This window comes from Sceloporus occidentalis, unplaced genomic scaffold, assembly GCF_023333645.1.
Source record: "Sceloporus occidentalis isolate IW3139 unplaced genomic scaffold, rSceOcc1.0.p SCAF_3, whole genome shotgun sequence".
NCBI classification, from domain to species: domain Eukaryota; kingdom Metazoa; phylum Chordata; class Lepidosauria; order Squamata; family Phrynosomatidae; genus Sceloporus; species Sceloporus occidentalis.
Genome location: NW_028316983.1, coordinates 119,594,455 through 119,613,130, shown reverse-complemented (window position 1 = coordinate 119,613,130; position 18,676 = coordinate 119,594,455). Strand labels below are relative to the sequence as shown.

At 39.5% G+C, this 18,676-nt stretch overlaps 1 protein-coding gene across 2 annotated transcripts in view; it reads right to left on the bottom strand.

The window, feature by feature from the left end:
• Positions 1-18,676, bottom strand: part of COP1 (COP1 E3 ubiquitin ligase) — a 144,458-nt gene that overhangs the window by 104,419 nt on the left and 21,363 nt on the right. For both annotated transcript variants that reach the window (XM_089515966.1, XM_089515967.1), the window contains exons 6-9: positions 18,270-18,338; positions 13,435-13,494; positions 11,074-11,150; positions 2,520-2,577 (exon numbers count right to left, since the gene is read on the bottom strand). In XM_089515966.1, coding sequence (XP_089372092.1) covers positions 2,520-2,577; positions 11,074-11,150; positions 13,435-13,494; positions 18,270-18,338 — 264 coding nt within the window. The remainder of the gene's footprint in view (positions 1-2,519; positions 2,578-11,073; positions 11,151-13,434; positions 13,495-18,269; positions 18,339-18,676) is intronic.

Genomic DNA, 18,676 nt, shown 5'->3' with positions numbered 1-18,676 from the left:
TCTATGATGAACAATGTAGAACTAATTTGGCAGTCAAACATAATTGCACGCACTTCATAATTTTATTGCCATTGCCAAGTGGTTTCTACAACTTCAGTGTTATATAAAAGTGCAATTCTTCTACCCCTCCAACTTAAAGTTATATAAAAATGCAACTCTTCTAGGAAGTGAAAAATAGTGCTGGGCATTCAGGTTTTCCAAAACATAAAGTATAGTACTTGAATCAATATGGACCCAGATTTAAACCAGCAGTGACAGCTTTGGGACTCAATTGCATTCTCTTTTCAAATGTTAGACAGTTCTGAGTTATGTATACTGTTATGTGGTGTTTATGTATAAGCTATCTATAAATTTTCTTGACAAGCTAGAACTTTTTCTGCTTTCTTATTCCAAAATTGATTTTGCAATCAAATGCTTCAGAAATTCAAGCTGTACTTCACTACAATGCTATTGATGCAAAGCTCTAATTAGTATTATAAATTGTAAACTGAAAATGTTAATACACATGCACATCCCTACATATCCCTTTAAAATAATATTGGAAGAGATTTCTAACATGTAGTCTAGTCCAGGGGTGGGAAACTGCAGTCACCAGAGTAATACTAATACTAATAATGATGACAGCTGTTGTGTTGTTATTGCAATCAGTTGCAATTCAAAAATATATGGAGGGCCGCAGTAGCATATCCCAATCTAGTGGAACAACCAATCTGCATTCCACATTGATATCAAGATGCCAAACCAATTTAATAGGCATTTAAAGCTAAATACATATATTTAGATATAAGGTTCACTTCAATGTGACTTATACTGTGGTACAGCCGTTCAGAACTTCCTCAAAAAGATTACACGTTGTTCATGTATTAAGGCCCCTTTTCACACACAACGTAATATTAATGATTCTTTCAACACAAAACAGGGAATCAGACTAACCCTTTGATTCCTTTAGGATACAGTATTAACACAAGCAAATAATTTCAAAGCTTAACCAACATTAGAAAAGATAAGCAGATGTCACTACATAAAGCTTAGGAAACTTGTTCTGGATTTTCAATGAAGCTCTCATTTGTATAAATGTACTGAAGATACTTTTATATCCTAACCAAAAATAACAATAATATTAGGACCAGCCTTTCATGTTATTACTTAATGGCATGATATGTCTGTCTTTGCTGAAATCAAAATTGTTAACAACACCATGGTTGCTTTCTTTCACATCTTAACTTGATTTACCCACTCCTTTGTTTGCATGTTTTCTTAAGTACTATATGCATGAAAAGTATTCACTATCTCAGTGATGGTGAACCTTTTAGAGACTAAGTGCCCAAACTCAGTGGCGTTCCCAGTGCCGGGGGGGGGGGGGGGGGAATGGACTTCTGGAGGTATGATGTCCAGGGCAGGACCTCTGGGGGTGGGACTTCCGGGGGGGGAACACGCAAGGAAAAAATTGAGGACATGACCAAATATAAGCTCAAAACAAATACAAAACAAAATAAAAACAAGCCACTCATATAAGTATTAAATTCATCCTTCTCAGCCCTGCTCAAAATGCAGGGCCTATTGGAATCTCTCTTGGACAGGAGGTTGAAATGGAGGACCTGAAAAGAAGGAGAACCAAGTTTGGTCACCCTGAGCTAAAAACACCCTCTCCAACCCCAAAAACCCTTTCTAGGAGGGATAACTGCCTGGTTCACCAGGCAGCTATGCATCCTGGAAAGGACTGGGAATCGACCTCCACCCCAAGACCCTTTACAGGACAGAGACCTGTCTGGTTCACCATCCCAGAAAAGGGTGGAAGATCGACCCCCCCATGCCCTCCCTCCTGGTAAGGGGGGGCCTTGATCCTCCACGCCTTTACAGGGTGGGAGGGTGGAGAAATGGAGCCCTCCTTTCCTCTGCCCCTACCATCCTGGAAAAGCTTTCTCCTTCATATGCAATGCATGCTCCGCCCTCCTTCTCCCTCACTCCTCCTGGTCTCTGCCACATTTTCTCAGAGAGGGCTTTCCATGCCTTTTATGTCACTATCCAGAACAAAGTATTATACTTGAGCTAAATTAAATGCAAGATTATCTTCTAAAGGATTTTAATAGATTAACAGCAACACAGGTCCACTTGAATCATGACAGCAAAAGAGCAGCTAAATTCTTCTCAATAAAAACACTTTCCACCTAGCCGCTATTTGTTCAAAAGGACCATCAGTATCTTGAAAAATGGGAAGTTTTCATCAGTTTTCATAACGCAGAAGGAAAAGGCGATCCATTCTCCCCACCCTCATACATCAGAATTTAGTCAGAAACTGGGCTTCTCTGAGCTTGTTATTCATCTTAAAGATATCTGAGAACAGAATCTGTCCTTTCATGTCTGGCCCTCATATGTATCCAGTTTCACCTACCTGTACAGGATTAAAACCATAATCTATCTATGGCACACCAGTGAAAATATTAGGAGTAGCCAGATCAAGTTCCTGGATAATTTAAACCACATTTCCATCTTAGCATATACCACAATTATTTCCTCACCTGGGAACTGCCACTGAATCCTGGAGGCTGGCTGTATTCTGTAGAATCGATAATGCTACTGTAGGAATAAAAAAGAGTATCTGTGTAAGTAAACCAACAAAATTAATTTTTAAAACTGCTGAAATGAATTAACTTTATTTTTTTTCTAATATATACTGTGCCCTTACTTTATGCAGGGGATCCGTTCCGGACTCTCCTGCGTAAGGCAAATTCAGCCTATGCTTGAGACCCATTCAAATGAATGGGGCTCGTGCACACAGTGGCACAATAGTGCACACCCTCCCCATTATTCCCTATGGGACGCACCACCCCTTCTCCCTGCGCGGCTTTCAGCATATGCTGAAAGCCGCATAAAACACGCCCACGTCAATGAACTATATTCTGTAGGAAAAAACATTTTTCACAAAAAGGTTTTTCAGAGAATAAATTAAAGATATTTTTCTGGGAGGATAAACTTAAAGTAAGTCATAACACAATCCTAAACTGGTGGCAGGGGGAGTACTGGATCCTCTGTTTCTCCCAGGTTTAGCGAGCTTGGACTAGCCATAATAAGAGGCATGATGGACAGTGAGTGGCTTTGCCTGATTTTGGGGGGCTGGCAGGTTTTTAAAAAAATTCTCTTGAATAGTAATTTTAATATTTGAGAACTAGATCAGGCTAGCCAAGAGGGCCTTCTACAGGCCTTGACAGAGTTAAGGACACATTTGAGGGCTGGAAAGGGTTTGAATTCAGCAGATTCAAACCTGACTGCATATTCCCTCAAAACACTTTATTTGAAAGTGTTACACTAGCTATCACTGGCAAGAATAACACTGGTGGTAGCTTTCTACTCCTGGGATAGACAGATCTCCCCATCAGTATCTCTCTGACTCACCTCCAGCTAGGACTATATTGTTAAGTTATTTAAAATATTTATATCCTGTCTTATGTCTATGTTCTCATCGTAGCTTACACACAGAGACACAAATAAATTAAAAATGCATACAATACAGATAAACGCTGATGTAGCAGAAATTTACAGAGCTTGAAAAGGCAGTTCCACATTCTAACGTCTAAATCAAGTCCCCATAGTTTCACATGCTTTACAAATGCAATTAACAATACAGTTACTTAGTGCAACAGCAGTGATGGGATGAGTGAACTGGTGTCATGGGGGAAGAAATGTAGGGGAAGAATAAGGCTCTCATTATCTTTCCTCCTCTTTGTGCAGTAAGAAGAAGTGATAAATAAGTGAACAAAAGATCTAACAACAAAAGTGCTAAGACTGCTGAAACCTGCTTTGATGTGACCAGACTACGGGTCTTTATGATCTCATCCCTTTTTTGAGGTCAGAAAATGAGTTATGAAGTTTTAAATGAAAGGAAGAGAGAACTATTCCAGAGTCACAGGAGTTATTTGTAGAGACATTTTAAGCTTTCTATCACCTTACATGATTTTGTTTCAAACCGTGCCTACATGTCTCCCTCCCTGTATTAACAGTCTTCATTTCTTTGGAGAAACCGCATAGATCACTAACCTCCTGAGAGTCACTGGAGCAGATAACTCCAAGGGATTGTGGGAAAGGCTAAGATGGTCAACTGGGTTTGGATGTCGGTATGTGCATGCAGAGTTGTGTTCATGCATCAGAATGGGAATGCCACAAACTATTGCACTGACAGGGAACTGTATGTATAGGTGACCCTTCCCACCTTCTGGGGTTTGGTTTCACCCCACACACAAGTGACCAAAAAACATGGTCATGCGCCACAATATTCAATGGCAACAAAGTGTGCACAGACATGCCAACACATCTGCATGCACATGTAACCACTGAATAATTTGGGGCATGGTGATCCACAAGTGGTCAAACCCACAGATCACTAACCCACTGATACAGAGGTTTCTACTGTATTTGGAGGTCACAAAGACCTCATTATGGAAGTCTGCCAACAACTACTAGAGGAACACACAATTGCACTAACATGAGGCCACTACAGGATCCTGGCCATAGAACAGCCTTGAGGCTATTCACCCCTGTTAATCCGAGGAGGAGGAGGAAGGGCACAGGTAGTGATGTGCAGGACTGCATGGGTGGATTTGTGCTACTGCAAAGCTCAATCACAATGGCTTTATACAGTACACATATATTCTGTTTTAGTGTTTGTCTGGTATCTTCCTAGCACCATGTGTTATATACCAATTTTCTCAGAATGGGTCCATGAACAAGCATTTCCTAACAGCTAGGAATACAGTCAGGCCTCCACTTTCACAGGGGTAGGAGGACAACACCCCCACAAAAGTAGAAGAGCCACAAATATAAATAGAAAATGCAATTTTCTGTAATCTGAGAGAATGTTTCTCTAGGAATCTCTAGGTCCTCCAGTGAAATTCTATGGTCAACTCCAAGCAGAAATTGACCAAAGATTTGCACTGGAGGACCCTAGATATTCCTAGAGAACATATTAACCAAATTGATGAATCATCAGATCCGTGAAGGGGAAACAAGCAAATGTGCAGGGCCGGCTGTAATGTAATTTAGGAGCCCTGGTGGCGCAGTGGCTAAATGCCTGTATTGCAGCCACTTACTCAAAACCATAAGGTTGTGAGTTCAATTCTAACCAAGGGGGCTCAAGCTTGACTCAGGCTTGTATCCTTCCGAGGTCGCTAAAATGAGTACCCAGCTTGTTGGGAGCAATTAGCTTATAGTTGTAAACTGCTTAGACACTGTTAGTTCAGTATGAAGCGGTATATAAATGATGCTGTTTGTTTAATGTTGATGTTCATGTGCTAAGCTACAAGTATTTAGTGTAAAGGATGACTTTGGTGTCTCCACCTTAACTAAAAAGTCCCTCTGCTTCAGCATGAAAACTTTTGAGAACTCTAAGTATCTGCAAATGATATCTTGACTCTAATCAAACACCCCATAAGATCAGCAGGTTAAAATACCACCCAAGCATCTGTTAGAAGCATAGCTTTTGTAACGCTGTCAGTCATTCAGTCAAATAGCCAGGAAGAAAGTGCCAGGGAATTATCCACTGCAGCTGCCTAGTCAGCACTAATTTGTAGCACAACTACATTATAAAATGTGATCCATCTCATTACCTAGGATAGCTGCAAGCCTCCAGATTTGGGTTGTTATATGCCTTCAAGTTGTTTCCAACTTATAGCAACCTGACGGCTAACCTATCATGCATGGGATGTTCCTGGCAGGTTTTCTTCAGAGGAAGTTTGACATTGCCTTCTTTCGGAGGTGAGAGTGTGCAACTTGCCTAAGGTCACCCAGTGTGTTTCCATGACTGGTACTCAACTGCAGTCTTGGAGCTACTGACTGATTTTTAGCCCACTCGGAATCCTTGGGAGCATTTATTGCAACAAAAGGCTTACTCATTCAGTCAATAAATTGGGAGCCTAGGCCATGACTTACAGAATATGGAGTCAATGGTATGTACCCCGCAGACAAACAAGCAGGCAGATGGAAAGTTTTCCCATCTTGACTCTTTTCATTACTTTGGATTCATTCTCTCAGTTTTTATTATTTTCCTCAATGTTCTCTATTCTATTGTTCAAATTGTGTTGTTACAGCTAAATTGACATTGGCTGTAAGGTCTCTAACAGCTTCTTAACTAGAAAGTTCATCAGCTTCCCTATCACTGCCCACTAAGAAAGCTTTCCTCCATGATGTTTGTTCACAGCACTATCAAACATATTAAGGTGATTCCAAAGGTTTGCACATCTGTTCAAGGAACCATGATCAATTAGGAAATAAGATCCCCATAATTCCTTTTTCTCTGAAACTGATGGCTTGCTTTGATTTATTTCTTCCCCTTTTGTCTTGAAAAATATTTTAAGTTTATCAGTTCTGTTTTCTCACATGGTCCACCCTAAGCCATTAAAACTCAAAGAAACCTCTACTATACACAGGTTCCCAAGCTCTGCCTTGTTAATATCCCTCTTTCCACTGGAAAGCAACTCCAGTAGAAACCATTCGTATTTGAGTTAACATTGACAATATGAACATTATGTCTGCAAACATGCTGAACCACCATTCTCTGGCTGTCTTTTCATTCTCTGTCACAAAAAGCAGGAATAGCCTGTTGGTCCAAGTGCTCAAGGAGATGGTATATTAAACAAGGTTTCTTTTTCCTGGAACTGTTCATCATAAAAGTGAAACTTTTTTATCCTAGCTCTCAAGCTAATGTAAAATTCTGTTTAAAAAATAGTATGACACTTTCTATATGTACGGCATGCCTCTACAAAAGATTCCTACATGTCGCTGTCCATCTGGTATATTACACTTATACGCGGGTCTGCATACATGTGTTAACAATAACTTGCAGTAACACCTGTCAAAGGAAAGCTTGCATGCAGAAGGAAATAGTGGGGAGATCAACCAAGAGGAAGTAAATGAAGTTGAAGATGACAATATGCACAGAAGAACATAGGCACAGCCATTAAATGCCATTAGCTAAAAACTGGAACAAGAGGAAATCACTGCGAGTGTAACATGAGAGTAGCAGACTGGATGAAAGGCAATGTAGGCTGGATCCACCATCCACTAGTCCCTTACTACATACAGCCTGACAGTTATGTAGTCTCTAACATAGGGCTCCACAAAAAAGCAAAAAGAAACTATTGACTAAGAGACCCTTGATATGGCTAGGAAACACACATATAAATAACAAAGTAGTACAAAAGTGAACTCTAAATTGCAGGTAGAGAGATGGTGATCTGTGTAAGAGGAAGGGGCCAGCAAATAACAATTTGAATTGATTTTAAACATTTATTTCTCTCCCCAATATTCCAGTATCAAGCAGCAGAAAAATTAAAAATACGTTTTAAAAAATCTTGTTTCCTAGGACTGCTGTACATGCAGCAATCAGTTAAGAAAAAGCCTCCCTTGGGGGAAAACGTTGCTTATACAGTCTTGATTTTTAACATTTGGAAAATACATCCATTTCTCAATAAGCTGCAAATAAATAGTAAACTGTATCATCATGAAAAAACATATATTCTATAAGCCAAAGCCAGTTTGGCTAATGGTTAGAGATTATGCAAGATGTAGGCCAAAACTTTTGGAAAGGCCAATTCAGCAGATCACAAGAAATCTTTTTAAAAGCGCTTTGACACAAAGAATATAACTCAGCCCCAGCATCTGAAATTAAGGCCTATTACATACTGCCAAAATAAAGCTGCTTCAGGTCTCTTTGGAGGTATGCTATTTAAATGATGCATGGGTAAGAGTCCGGAGGTCACGCCAAAGCCACACTCCATTCCTAAGCACTGGAGGGCAGCTTTGGTGCAGCTTCCGGATACTTAGGATGCATGCATCATTTAAACAGCATACCTCCAAAGAGACCCGAAGCAGCTTTATTTTGGCAGTCTGTAACAGGCCCATATGTCTTTCAATACCGAGAGTTATAAAAAGCTCTATTAAAAAAACCCACAAGAACTCCATACCCTACAGGAGAGTGACTTATTTCAAGAATAAAATACAGTCTTCCCTCCGGATTTGCAGGGGATAGGGGCAGAGGACCCTCATGAAAATGAAGAATTCGTGAATAATCGGTAGAGACTAGTGTGCATGCTCATGCACGTGCACATTTCCCCTACAAAGCCTTAAACAGCTCTAACAAGCTGTTTGAGGTGCTGGAAAAGCATGGGAGTGTGTGCTGGCTGCTTCTTCCTTCCCTCCCAAGGTTTGAAAGAAGTCGGGGAATCTCTCTCAGACCTTGGAAGAGAAGGGAAAAGGGCACTTTGGTCATTCCCCTTTCCCTCCGAAGGCTTGAGAGATGTCCAGGGACCTCTCTCAGACCTCGAGAAGGAAGGGAAAAGGGCGCTTGGACTGCTTCTCCCTTCCCTCCAAAAGCTTGAAAGAAGTTGGGGAACCTCTCTAAAACCTTGGGAGGGAAGGGAAAAGGGCACTTTGGCCACTTTGCCCTTTCCTCCCAAGGCTTGAAAGAAGTCAGGGAATCTCTCTCAGACCTTGGGAGAGAAGGGGAAAGGGTGCTTTGGTCACGTCCCCCTTCCCTCTGAAGGCTTGGGAGACATCCAGGGACTTTTCTTAGGCCTTGGAGGGAATTAAGGAGGGCGTGCCTGCCGTTTCCTCCTTCAGTCCCAAGGCTTCAGGGAATTCAATTATTTTTGAGTCCCTTGCTGTGCGCTCGCAATAATAATAATAATAATAACAATAATAATAATAATAATACTTATTTATTTATACCCCCCCCCCCTCTTCAGCCAAGGCTATCAGAGCAGTTTACAATTTGTTAATGAGACATTTCCCTGCCCTCAGGTTTACAATCTAAAAAAAAGTCAGGACACAAAAGGAGAAGGGAATGACAGTAGGGAAGGGGAAAAGTCCAGCAGATCTGCTCTTCCTCGGAGGCCTGTTGGAGCTGGCCTGCCTTCCCCTCCCTCAAGATGGTGGATAGAGAGAGGGCTTTTCTTCTTTCAGGCAGGCCTGTAGAAGCTAGGCTACCTTCCTCTTCCTCAAGAAAAACCTCCAGGCTTTTCTATCACTCACAGGGGAAAAGCCTTGTTGGGACGGAGAGGGAGGAGTGCATGCACGCACAGCTAGGGACTCACTAATAATCGAATCCATGAATCCAAAAGCTGCGAATCCGAAGGACAACTATATCGCCCATCCTAACCAGAAGACACAGTCGAAAATATATAATAAAGGAGAAACTGATTTCTTCCTTAACTGCCTAATGAATTTATTTTCCACACATGCCAAAAAACCCCTTCATACTTTTCACCCCACAGAAAATTAATATAATGAAATGCTTAATGAGCCATTAAACAATGCCTGACAAGAAATATCAACCTTTTCAGTTCAACTACATCTTACACAGATTGTTTTTCCCACAGGTGTTTTCCAGACCAAATCTTAAATCACAGAAAACTGTTAACAAATTCTGCACTCGTTAAATATTTCCATATATAGTTTCTTCATAGTATGTCAAAAAGTTACCTAGTAACTATCTCACAACTGACAGCACTTCTAGCTAATAAGGTACATTACACAATAAGAAATCATGCATGTTACTGTGCTAGACTGGTATCATGAAAAACATTAAAACAAGGAGCTCGCGTGGACCAACCATCTCAGAACTTAGCTCTTTGTCACTTAAATGCAAATGTGTATACTAAGCAGAGTGTACCAAAGGCTTTTGCTGCCCATGTAAGATGAAGTTGCTCTAGTCATTATTCATGTCAAACAAGTACAATAGATTCTGTGATACAAAGCAGGGGTGGGGGGGTTAAATCTATTAAGCGGCACAAATGTTGTTGTTTTTTCTGACTGGCATCCAGGTTTTGATTATATTTATTTCTGAAACTTTATGAGAAAAGTGCAGTCAGTAAATTCAAACAGCAACAGTATTTGACTAAGGATTGTTTGTTGGAAATGGTTTAGGCATCAAGACAATCTGGGGAAAAGGACAGATGACATTAGCAGGGTTCAATGTTTCCTGATTTAATGTGCACATGTAAGCTAAACTGGTAACAAGGAGGCACGTCTAATTTTTAATAATGTGTCTGCAGCTAAACTGTCCCTTTCCAAGTAAACAGAAATAAAGGATGGTATTACTGTAGAGAAGAAATTCTGGTAGGGGGAGCTGTGATGCAAAGACAGAAGCTTATCATGTAGAGACAAAAAACTTTGATATTTTGAAACAATTTATGATGATTATAAGCTACTAAAAAGATTAGGAACAGTATGATTCTGAATATCAGTTGGCAAAGAACAATGGGGTAACTACTGGCCCAGCTCCATCAGGGCTAGCCTGAAAAAAGAGGCTCCTCCCTCCTTAACTGTCATCTTTCGGCCTGTGAGGGAGAGAATAGGCTGGTCCAGCTCCACCAGGGCTAGCCTGAAGAAGAAGAGCCCTCCCTCCGGTCCATCTGCCTTTGTCCAGGCCTCAGAGGGAGAGAAGAATGCTGGACCTGATCCCCTCAACCCCCCTCACCATTCCCTTCTCCTTTTGTGTCGTGTCTTTTTAGATTGTAAGCCTGAAGGCAGGGAATCGTCTATTATCCCCTCTGTTGTAAGCCGCCCGGATTCCCAGTGATTGGGCGGCATATAAATAAATCATATTATTATTATTATTATTATTATTATTATTATTATTATTATTACATTCATGTCTTATCCTGATGCATCTGTGGGAAACAGGATGCTGAAGCATATAGGCCTGTGCTATGACACCCCAGAGCTGTTCTTATGCACATGGCTAGATTCCCTCTCCTACACCACTGTTACAGCTATAGGGGTCACACAGTTTTCAGCCTCTTCATTCTTGGCATACCCCCCATCACCTACTCTCTTGTTGTCATATATGCAGACACAAACACAAATATCATGGCATCACCACTTGTAATGACCATCACTCCAAATGAAGGACAATGGACTTATCCACTGAATACCATTTCTCTTTACTTCTATACAAATTATTATTATTTCTGCCATTAAAACAGAAACATTAATAAAACAGTAAGCATGGAGTATGGGAGGTGCTGAGGTTTGAAGGAGAGAAGATTGAGGGCAGGGCAGGTTATATTGATAGATGAGTACCTGGGTGAAGGTGAGGGAGCTTCAAACTGAGGAACAGTACTGTCCTCACTGACTGGTGAATACAAGCCGCTCATTTCCTGGAATACATACACAGTCACATTATAATATTTATATCTCCCATTAACAAAATGCACCTTTAGGAATATATTACTTTACTCATTATATCTCATTATATTTGTTTCAGTTCAGATACTTTAACAAAACATTCTTAACTAACAGTATTCTCTCCTAGCATGCTGTTAACTCAGTTGAGTCATACTGCGTTTGACATCAAAGTACTTTACTGAAGAGCAGTCTGCTACAAATGGAACCAATAGCCCCCATCTGAGTCTCTTAAAATCAGCTTAGAAGGGAAAAGTCAGCTATTAACTCTCAAAATGTTAACCCATGTATAAACTTATTTTAAGACAGGAACTTTAAGATTATATATATGGGAATAAATAACTTCATTTCAGTTACAACTCAACATTTTTGAAGCAATCTGTATAATTATGCAAGGCCTACATGACAGCCTAGCTGAATGGACCTAACAGGTAGCAAAACATTTACGCTAACATGTCAGGTCATTTATGGTTTTTAAAACCAAGTTTACACTAGGGAATTGTGTGCAGAAATTGAGTTGCTAACAAAATTAAATAGAAAAGTTACTGTGCACTCTCTTTCACTAAAAGATATATAGGCCCCATACAGACAGGCCAAAATAAAGCTGCTTCGAGTCATTTTGGAGGTATGCTGTTTAAATGATGCCTGTATCCTAAGAGTCTGGAAGCCATGCCAAAGCCACGATCTACTCCTAAGGACTGGAGCGCAGCTTTGGCGCAGCTTCTGGACTCTTAGGACGCTTGCATCATTTAAACAGCATACTTCCAAAGTAACTCGAAGCAGCTTTATTTTGACAGTCTGTACGGGGCCATACTTGGCACTTAAATACATTTCAAAACATCCTTCACTCACATATACCTAAACAGTAGTTTCACTGTGGTGTAATCCTGACACAGCCATAGTATGTGTATAAATGCTGGAGCCATGTGGTCAATCACAGTCTCACAGTTCTTTCCAAATAAGACCCCTAGGTAAGACTTAGGGAATTCAAATATCCATATGATACTACATTCCTAAGAAATTATGGCATGTAGACAGAGTCTTCAGAACTGCATGCAAACATCCTTAGAGTTGCATGCAAAAGATTTCAGTTATGTACAAAAAAAGGAAGGGGTGACTTTACAAATTAATGAATAAACCCATCATTCAGTTTTTAAAATCCCAGTAATCAAAAGGAGATATGAAGTCGAAGGCATCCATAGTTTTTTGTGGATTTTTCAAGCTGTGTGGCTATGTTCTAGAAGATTTTATTCCTGATGTTTCACCTGCATCTGTGGCTGGCATCTTCAGAATTCTCTGAAGATGCCAGCCACAGATGCAGGCAAAATGACAAGAATAAACTCTTCTACAACATGGCCACATAGCCTGAAACCCCACAAAAAACTACAAAAGGAGATTGTTTACTATTGCCTTCTCTAACAGATTTACCTGACCAATTTGACTCATAAAACAGAGGCCGAGTCTGCTGCCTTCTCATCACAACCTCTTTATTATAAAAAGGGAGAAAAAAGGTATCTAGCAGCACCTTTCAAAGTATTTTATATTTTACCATGAGCTTTCATGAATATCAGTCCACTTTCTCGGATGCACTGACAAAGTAATATTAAAGCCACAGGTTTTTAAACATAACTGAACCGTTGTGTAAATGGGATAGAATGTAAGAAGATGCAGAAAGATTCAAATTGTGACTCTGGCCATAAATTTTCAAAGAACTGTACCAGCTCACAAAGCTGTTTAAAGATCTATGGCTAGGGCAGTGCTTCTCAATTATTTTCAGTCATGCCCCCCCAGGAAGAAGAAAACATTTCGCGCCCCCCCCCCGTGACTGTAAATAGTATCATTTGTCTATAAAATTGTTATAAGTACACCTCTGCATAACAGAGCCTTGCGCCCCCCTTTACGGAGCCTCGCGCCCCCCCTGGGGGGCCTGCCCCACTATTTGAGAAAGGCTGGGCTAGGGTCACAATATGTAACTTGCAGCATCTCACTGAATTCTATCCCACACCCACAACTGTTTAATTAATGAATTCTTAAAATTAACTAACCACTGTGAAGGTACACAAAGTTTCTGAAATGCCCTCCCAACAAGTAGAAAAACACAAGCATTGAAGTGAACACATATATTAGAGAGTTTAATCTGTTTGTTTTCCCTATTCCTGAAACAAGTGACATAAATTTAACACATCAACTCACAGACAGGTAAAGAGTCTGAAGGAAGTGAAAAACAGTTCAAGCTGCAACAATAGTTCAATACCTCACCTCTACTCGCTTAATATCTTCTTCCAGAACACTCAGCTCCTTCTGGATCTGCTCCAGTTGCTGTGAATGGAAAAAAATAATTTGAACAAACCAAAACCAATGTGAACTGGCAATACTGCTACTACCATATATTAATAAATTTTCTTTTAAGACAGTGAACATTCATGCTAAGTTAGAAAATTATACATTTCAGACAGCATGATGTACAAAATAATGGATACTGAGCTATACATTAGAAAGACAAACTATATTAAGAGTATCGGCAAAAGCAAAATACAGGCAACAATATTCTCAGAATCATTAATAAACTGACTGCACACTTTTAAATCTTGATGTTGAGCATGGAATGTAAACATGAATGGATTTCAAATGATTTTTAAAAATATACTCCAAAATAGCCACCAACAATTCACCCAAAAATTATCTTCAGGAAAGTAGAAAACAAACTTGATTTCAATGGAAATTGTATTCATTCAGCAGTAACTATTCTCTTTATTTCAGAAACAGCAAATGTACCAAGGTTAACATGTCCCAGCACTTCGGAAAGAATGGGAAGTATACATATGATTAGTCATGGTTTCTATGAAAAAATAAAAACCAAATGGAAATCAAAAACTTGGCATTTTCCAGGAGAGAAAAACAACAACGGTACGCATATTGCTTAATACAGTAAAACCTCTAAGCATTTTACACTAATAATTAAGGACAGAAGAGAAGCAAAAATGAAAGGTAACCCTGAATACAACAGTCCAACAGCTTGCATGTAGGAGTAAGGAGAAATACTATTGGAATCAATGCAAGGAAGTAGAAGCTGACAACAACAAAAAAAGAAGAAAAAGAGATCTCTTCTCTACGATCTGAGAAATCAAACAGAAATTTATACAAAAGTAGGGATGCTTTACAACCAACAAAAGAACACAGTGGCTGACCAAGAAGCAATAAAAAGATGATAGAAACAATACACTGAAGAACTATCTGAAAGAGATAAAAAGATGGTAGATTCTTATGAAGAATAACCATATGAAGATCAACCTCCAGTGTCAAAGAGCTGGGGGAAGCTGCACTGAGAGCAATTCAGAGAAGGTCACCAGGAACAGATGACATAGCAAAAGAGTTCTTCCAAGCTAATACTTGAAAGGATGTCACATTGAAGAGGGAGCAAGCTTGTTTTCTGCTGCTCCAGAGACTAGGACCCGGAGCAATGGACGCAAGTTACAGGAAAAGAGATTCCACTTCAACATTAGGAGGAACTTCCTGACAGTAAGAGCTGTTCGACAGTGGAACACACTCCCTTGGAGTGTAATGGAGTCTCCTTCCTTGGAAGTCTTTAAGCAGAAGCTGGATGGCCATCTGTCGGGGATGCTTTGATTTAGATTTCCTGCATGGCAGGGAGTTGGACTGGATGCCCCTTGTGGTCTATTCCAACTCTATGATTCCATGATTCTAAAATCTGTCTACAAATATGGAAAGCAATACAATTACCTACAGATTATAAATGGTCAGTATACATTCCAATCCCCAAGAAGGGGGACACCAAGGATTTCAGTAATAATAGCACCATTGCATTAATTTCCCATGCAAGCATGGTAATGCTTGAAGTTATGCAGCAAAGACTCTTAGCATATATGGAGCAAGAAACGCCAGATGTGTAAGCTAGGTTCAGGAAAGGAAAGGGTACTAGGGACCATATAGCAAATATATGCTGGTTAATAGAACATTATTAAAAGAAAATCAAAGCTTTTGACGATATAGATCAAAAATGAGTGTGCCACAACTACTATAAGGACAGAATACAGAAAAACAGAATGTTCATCCAATAGGCAAAGGGGAGGTCAGGTAAGATGCATTTTATCACCCTACCTGTTTAACCTGTGTGCTGAATTTATCATGCATACAGCAGGATTAGATTCAAATGGAAGGGGTGAATACTGGAGGAAGAAACAATTTAGATACGCAGATGACACCATACTACTAGCAATAAGTATGTAAGGCCCGATACAGATGGGCAAAAGAGGTGTGCTGGGGCCCCAATATCGACTCCCATGTGCCGTCTTGTTGCAGCCCCACCCAAACGGTGAACTGTGGCATCAAGGCACATGATCTCTAGGTGGCTTCTTTCTAGGGAGCACATCCGTGCGGTGCAGTACAGTCAATGCGGAGCCAACAAGGGGTAAAGTTGGGCGGCATGGAGCTGCCTGTCTGTATCCCGCCTAAATCAACTCATTTGGAAAGTGGTGCTGGAGAAGAAGTCAGTGGATTGCTGAAAAGACAAGCAGATCTGTCCTAGAGCAAATCAAGCCTGAACTCTCCCTAGAAGCCAAGATGACTAAACTTAGACTGCCATACTTGGTACATACCATGAGAAAACAGGGCTTGCAAGAAAAGACAATTATGCTTGTTAAGGAAGAAAGCAGTGGGGGGAAAGGAAGATCATATTACAGATGTCTAGACTCAATTAAGGAAGCAATGGCCCAGAGTCTGCAAGACCAGAATAGGGCAGTGGAGGATAGAGCAACTTGGAAGTCGCTTATTCATAGGCTTGCCATAAATTGAAGTCAACTTGATGGTATTTTACAAGCTGAACTACAAAGGTTGTTATACCTTTTTTTAAAAAAAAAATAGAATATTATTGGGATTACTTGTTTCTGAGAAACCAGTGCTGGCTCTTAGCATCCCCCGGATCAGTGCTCACATAATGACTGTTTATTGAACTGTTCTAGAACATTACCTGGTACTGAAATCAAGCTCATTACTCTCCCACCCCACCCCCATTCATACTTTTAAGGTAATCAGCTTTGAAATATTTCAATGCCATTCTGGTCAAAAGAGAAAACTAAGCGTTTTACATATTTATGGAAGTAAACATGCAATCAACTAAAATCTTTGTTAGGAGTTTTTGTCATGTAATTGAAATTGCAACTACCAAAGCAGCCAAAAATGTTGATATTCTAAAAAGAAAAAAGTGGGTATTCTTTTAAAACAGTACAAACCATCTAGCTAGATATTTCAATCTATCTTGGGCATATGAGAAATAATTAACAGTTTGTGATTCTAAGAGCATGACTGATTTTTGCCTTTGTCCCTTCTCCTTTCCTATAAATCACCACAGCATTCACATGATTAAACAATTAAGCAATAAAGTTTGACAAGAAGAGTGATTACCAGGAGCTGATGGCAGTACTTGGATAATCTATGCTTTTAATTCTCCATGACTAGCACATAATAACTAATAAGAGTTCTCTCTTTTCTACTTAACATCATTTTGGGACAAAGGGCCAAGAGTCAAATGGATATATTTAGAAAGATTGTAGTTCCTGAATGCTGAACATGCAAATTTAGGTACACAAAGTAGTGCAATATTTCCAGAACAGTTTACTAGTTTAGAATAATTTTACTTTTACTTCCCTTTATTAATGCTTAGAACATAGAGCATTCACATACAAAACCATAAAATACAATATAATACAAGTGCAACATCATAAAAGTAGTGCATAAAACATAAAAACCTCACATATAAAAAATAAAAATTTTATATCAATATCTGCAATATCAGCAATGTATCATGCTCGAATTTTCAAAAAGAGAAAGCTTGCAAGTTACCACAGTGTTAGTATTAGAGAGGAAATAAAAATATTTTCTGAAATAGTGTTAGAATCTAAATAAGGCAGAAACACATCTCAGAAAAAGAGACACCGAAAAGAAATAGAAGGGAGAAATCACTACAGATGTATACAAATTGTCAGTATTGCAAGGAAAAAGTCAGAAAACTTAACACTCTGAATGAACTCAGGCCAATAGAGAGGATAAAACTACTAAATGATTTCCAACAAGGCGAAACGGACTAAAGGTACTAAATATTTATAGGAAAAATGAAATGCACAAATACAGAACAGGTGACAATTGACTTGAAAGCAGTGGGTCCTAGCCCAATGTTGATAAAGCACAAGGTAAACATGACTCACTTGTGTGAAGTAGTAGCCAAAAAGTAAATGCAATTCAAGTCAACAGTGAGTGAGGCTCCCAATAACCAGAAACAGGATCTCTTGCAAGTCCTCACTAGCTGGTGGAAGGGGGCGAGAACATCATCCACCCAAACCCCCATCGCAACAGAATGAACCTTATTCTGTCAGAGTAGCTCCTGCCCAGTAAAGTATATGGGGGGGGAGGGGGTTTCCAGGCAGAAGGCACTGCTTAGTTAAGTATACAGTCAGCCCTTCTTATACACGGATTTCTTATACATGGATTTAAGCATCCACGGTTTGAAAATGTTCAAAAAAGTATAAATTTCAAATATCAAACCTTGATTTTCCATTTTTTATAATAATACTTATTTATTTATATCCCGCTCTTCAGCAGGGACACCATTTTGCTATGTCATTATATGTAATGGGACTTGAGCTTCCATGGATTTTGTTATCCACCGGGGATCTTAGAACAAACCCCAGCGTATAACATGGGTCCACTATACTTACCTAAGCAGCTGGTGGAGAATTCTGACTCTAGTAATCATTTTTAAACAGCACTCTAGACTCAACTGCAACTTTAAAAAAAATATGATGCAACTACCAACAATTACACTTTCTTTGACAATCTTCTCTGCAATGGTATGAGGGGTTAAGCAAAACAAACTCATAATTCATATTTTAAATGCCCTAACATAATTGGCATGATCTAGGATCAAATCCCTGTGCTTCAAATATTCCATTGTGTAAGACAGTCTCCCACACACACCTCATTAAGAGCACAAAACAATATGCCAAACTGCATTATTAGAAATAGTATATTGGAAAAAAAAACCTTTTTCAACAGTAGTAAGTTAAAACAACACATGCTACCTCTTTTTTATTTCTCCTGGCAACCTTCAGGAATTCTATCAAAATCTGTAGCTGGGCAGCATGGGATTCCTGTAACAGAAAGTTTAGAAGTAAAAATGGGATTTTGTAAGGGAAGGAAAAGTCAAAGCAATGTGGAAATATAATATATGCCCCTAAGACACTGGTATATTAAATTACAAGATCCAAAATCCACAAAATAGTGATATCTTCATTGGAACTACCAAAATACATGTTGCAAGCTTTCGAAGCTGTACCAGCTATGTTTAAGTAAACAAAGCAGTGCAATGATTCCAGAATAGTTTATATTTTAGAAGAATTTTCAGTTCACATTACAGTCACCCCTCCTTTCTCGCGGACTTGAGATCCGTGCTCTTGAATATTCATGGAGGAGTGACCTCCCTTATTTT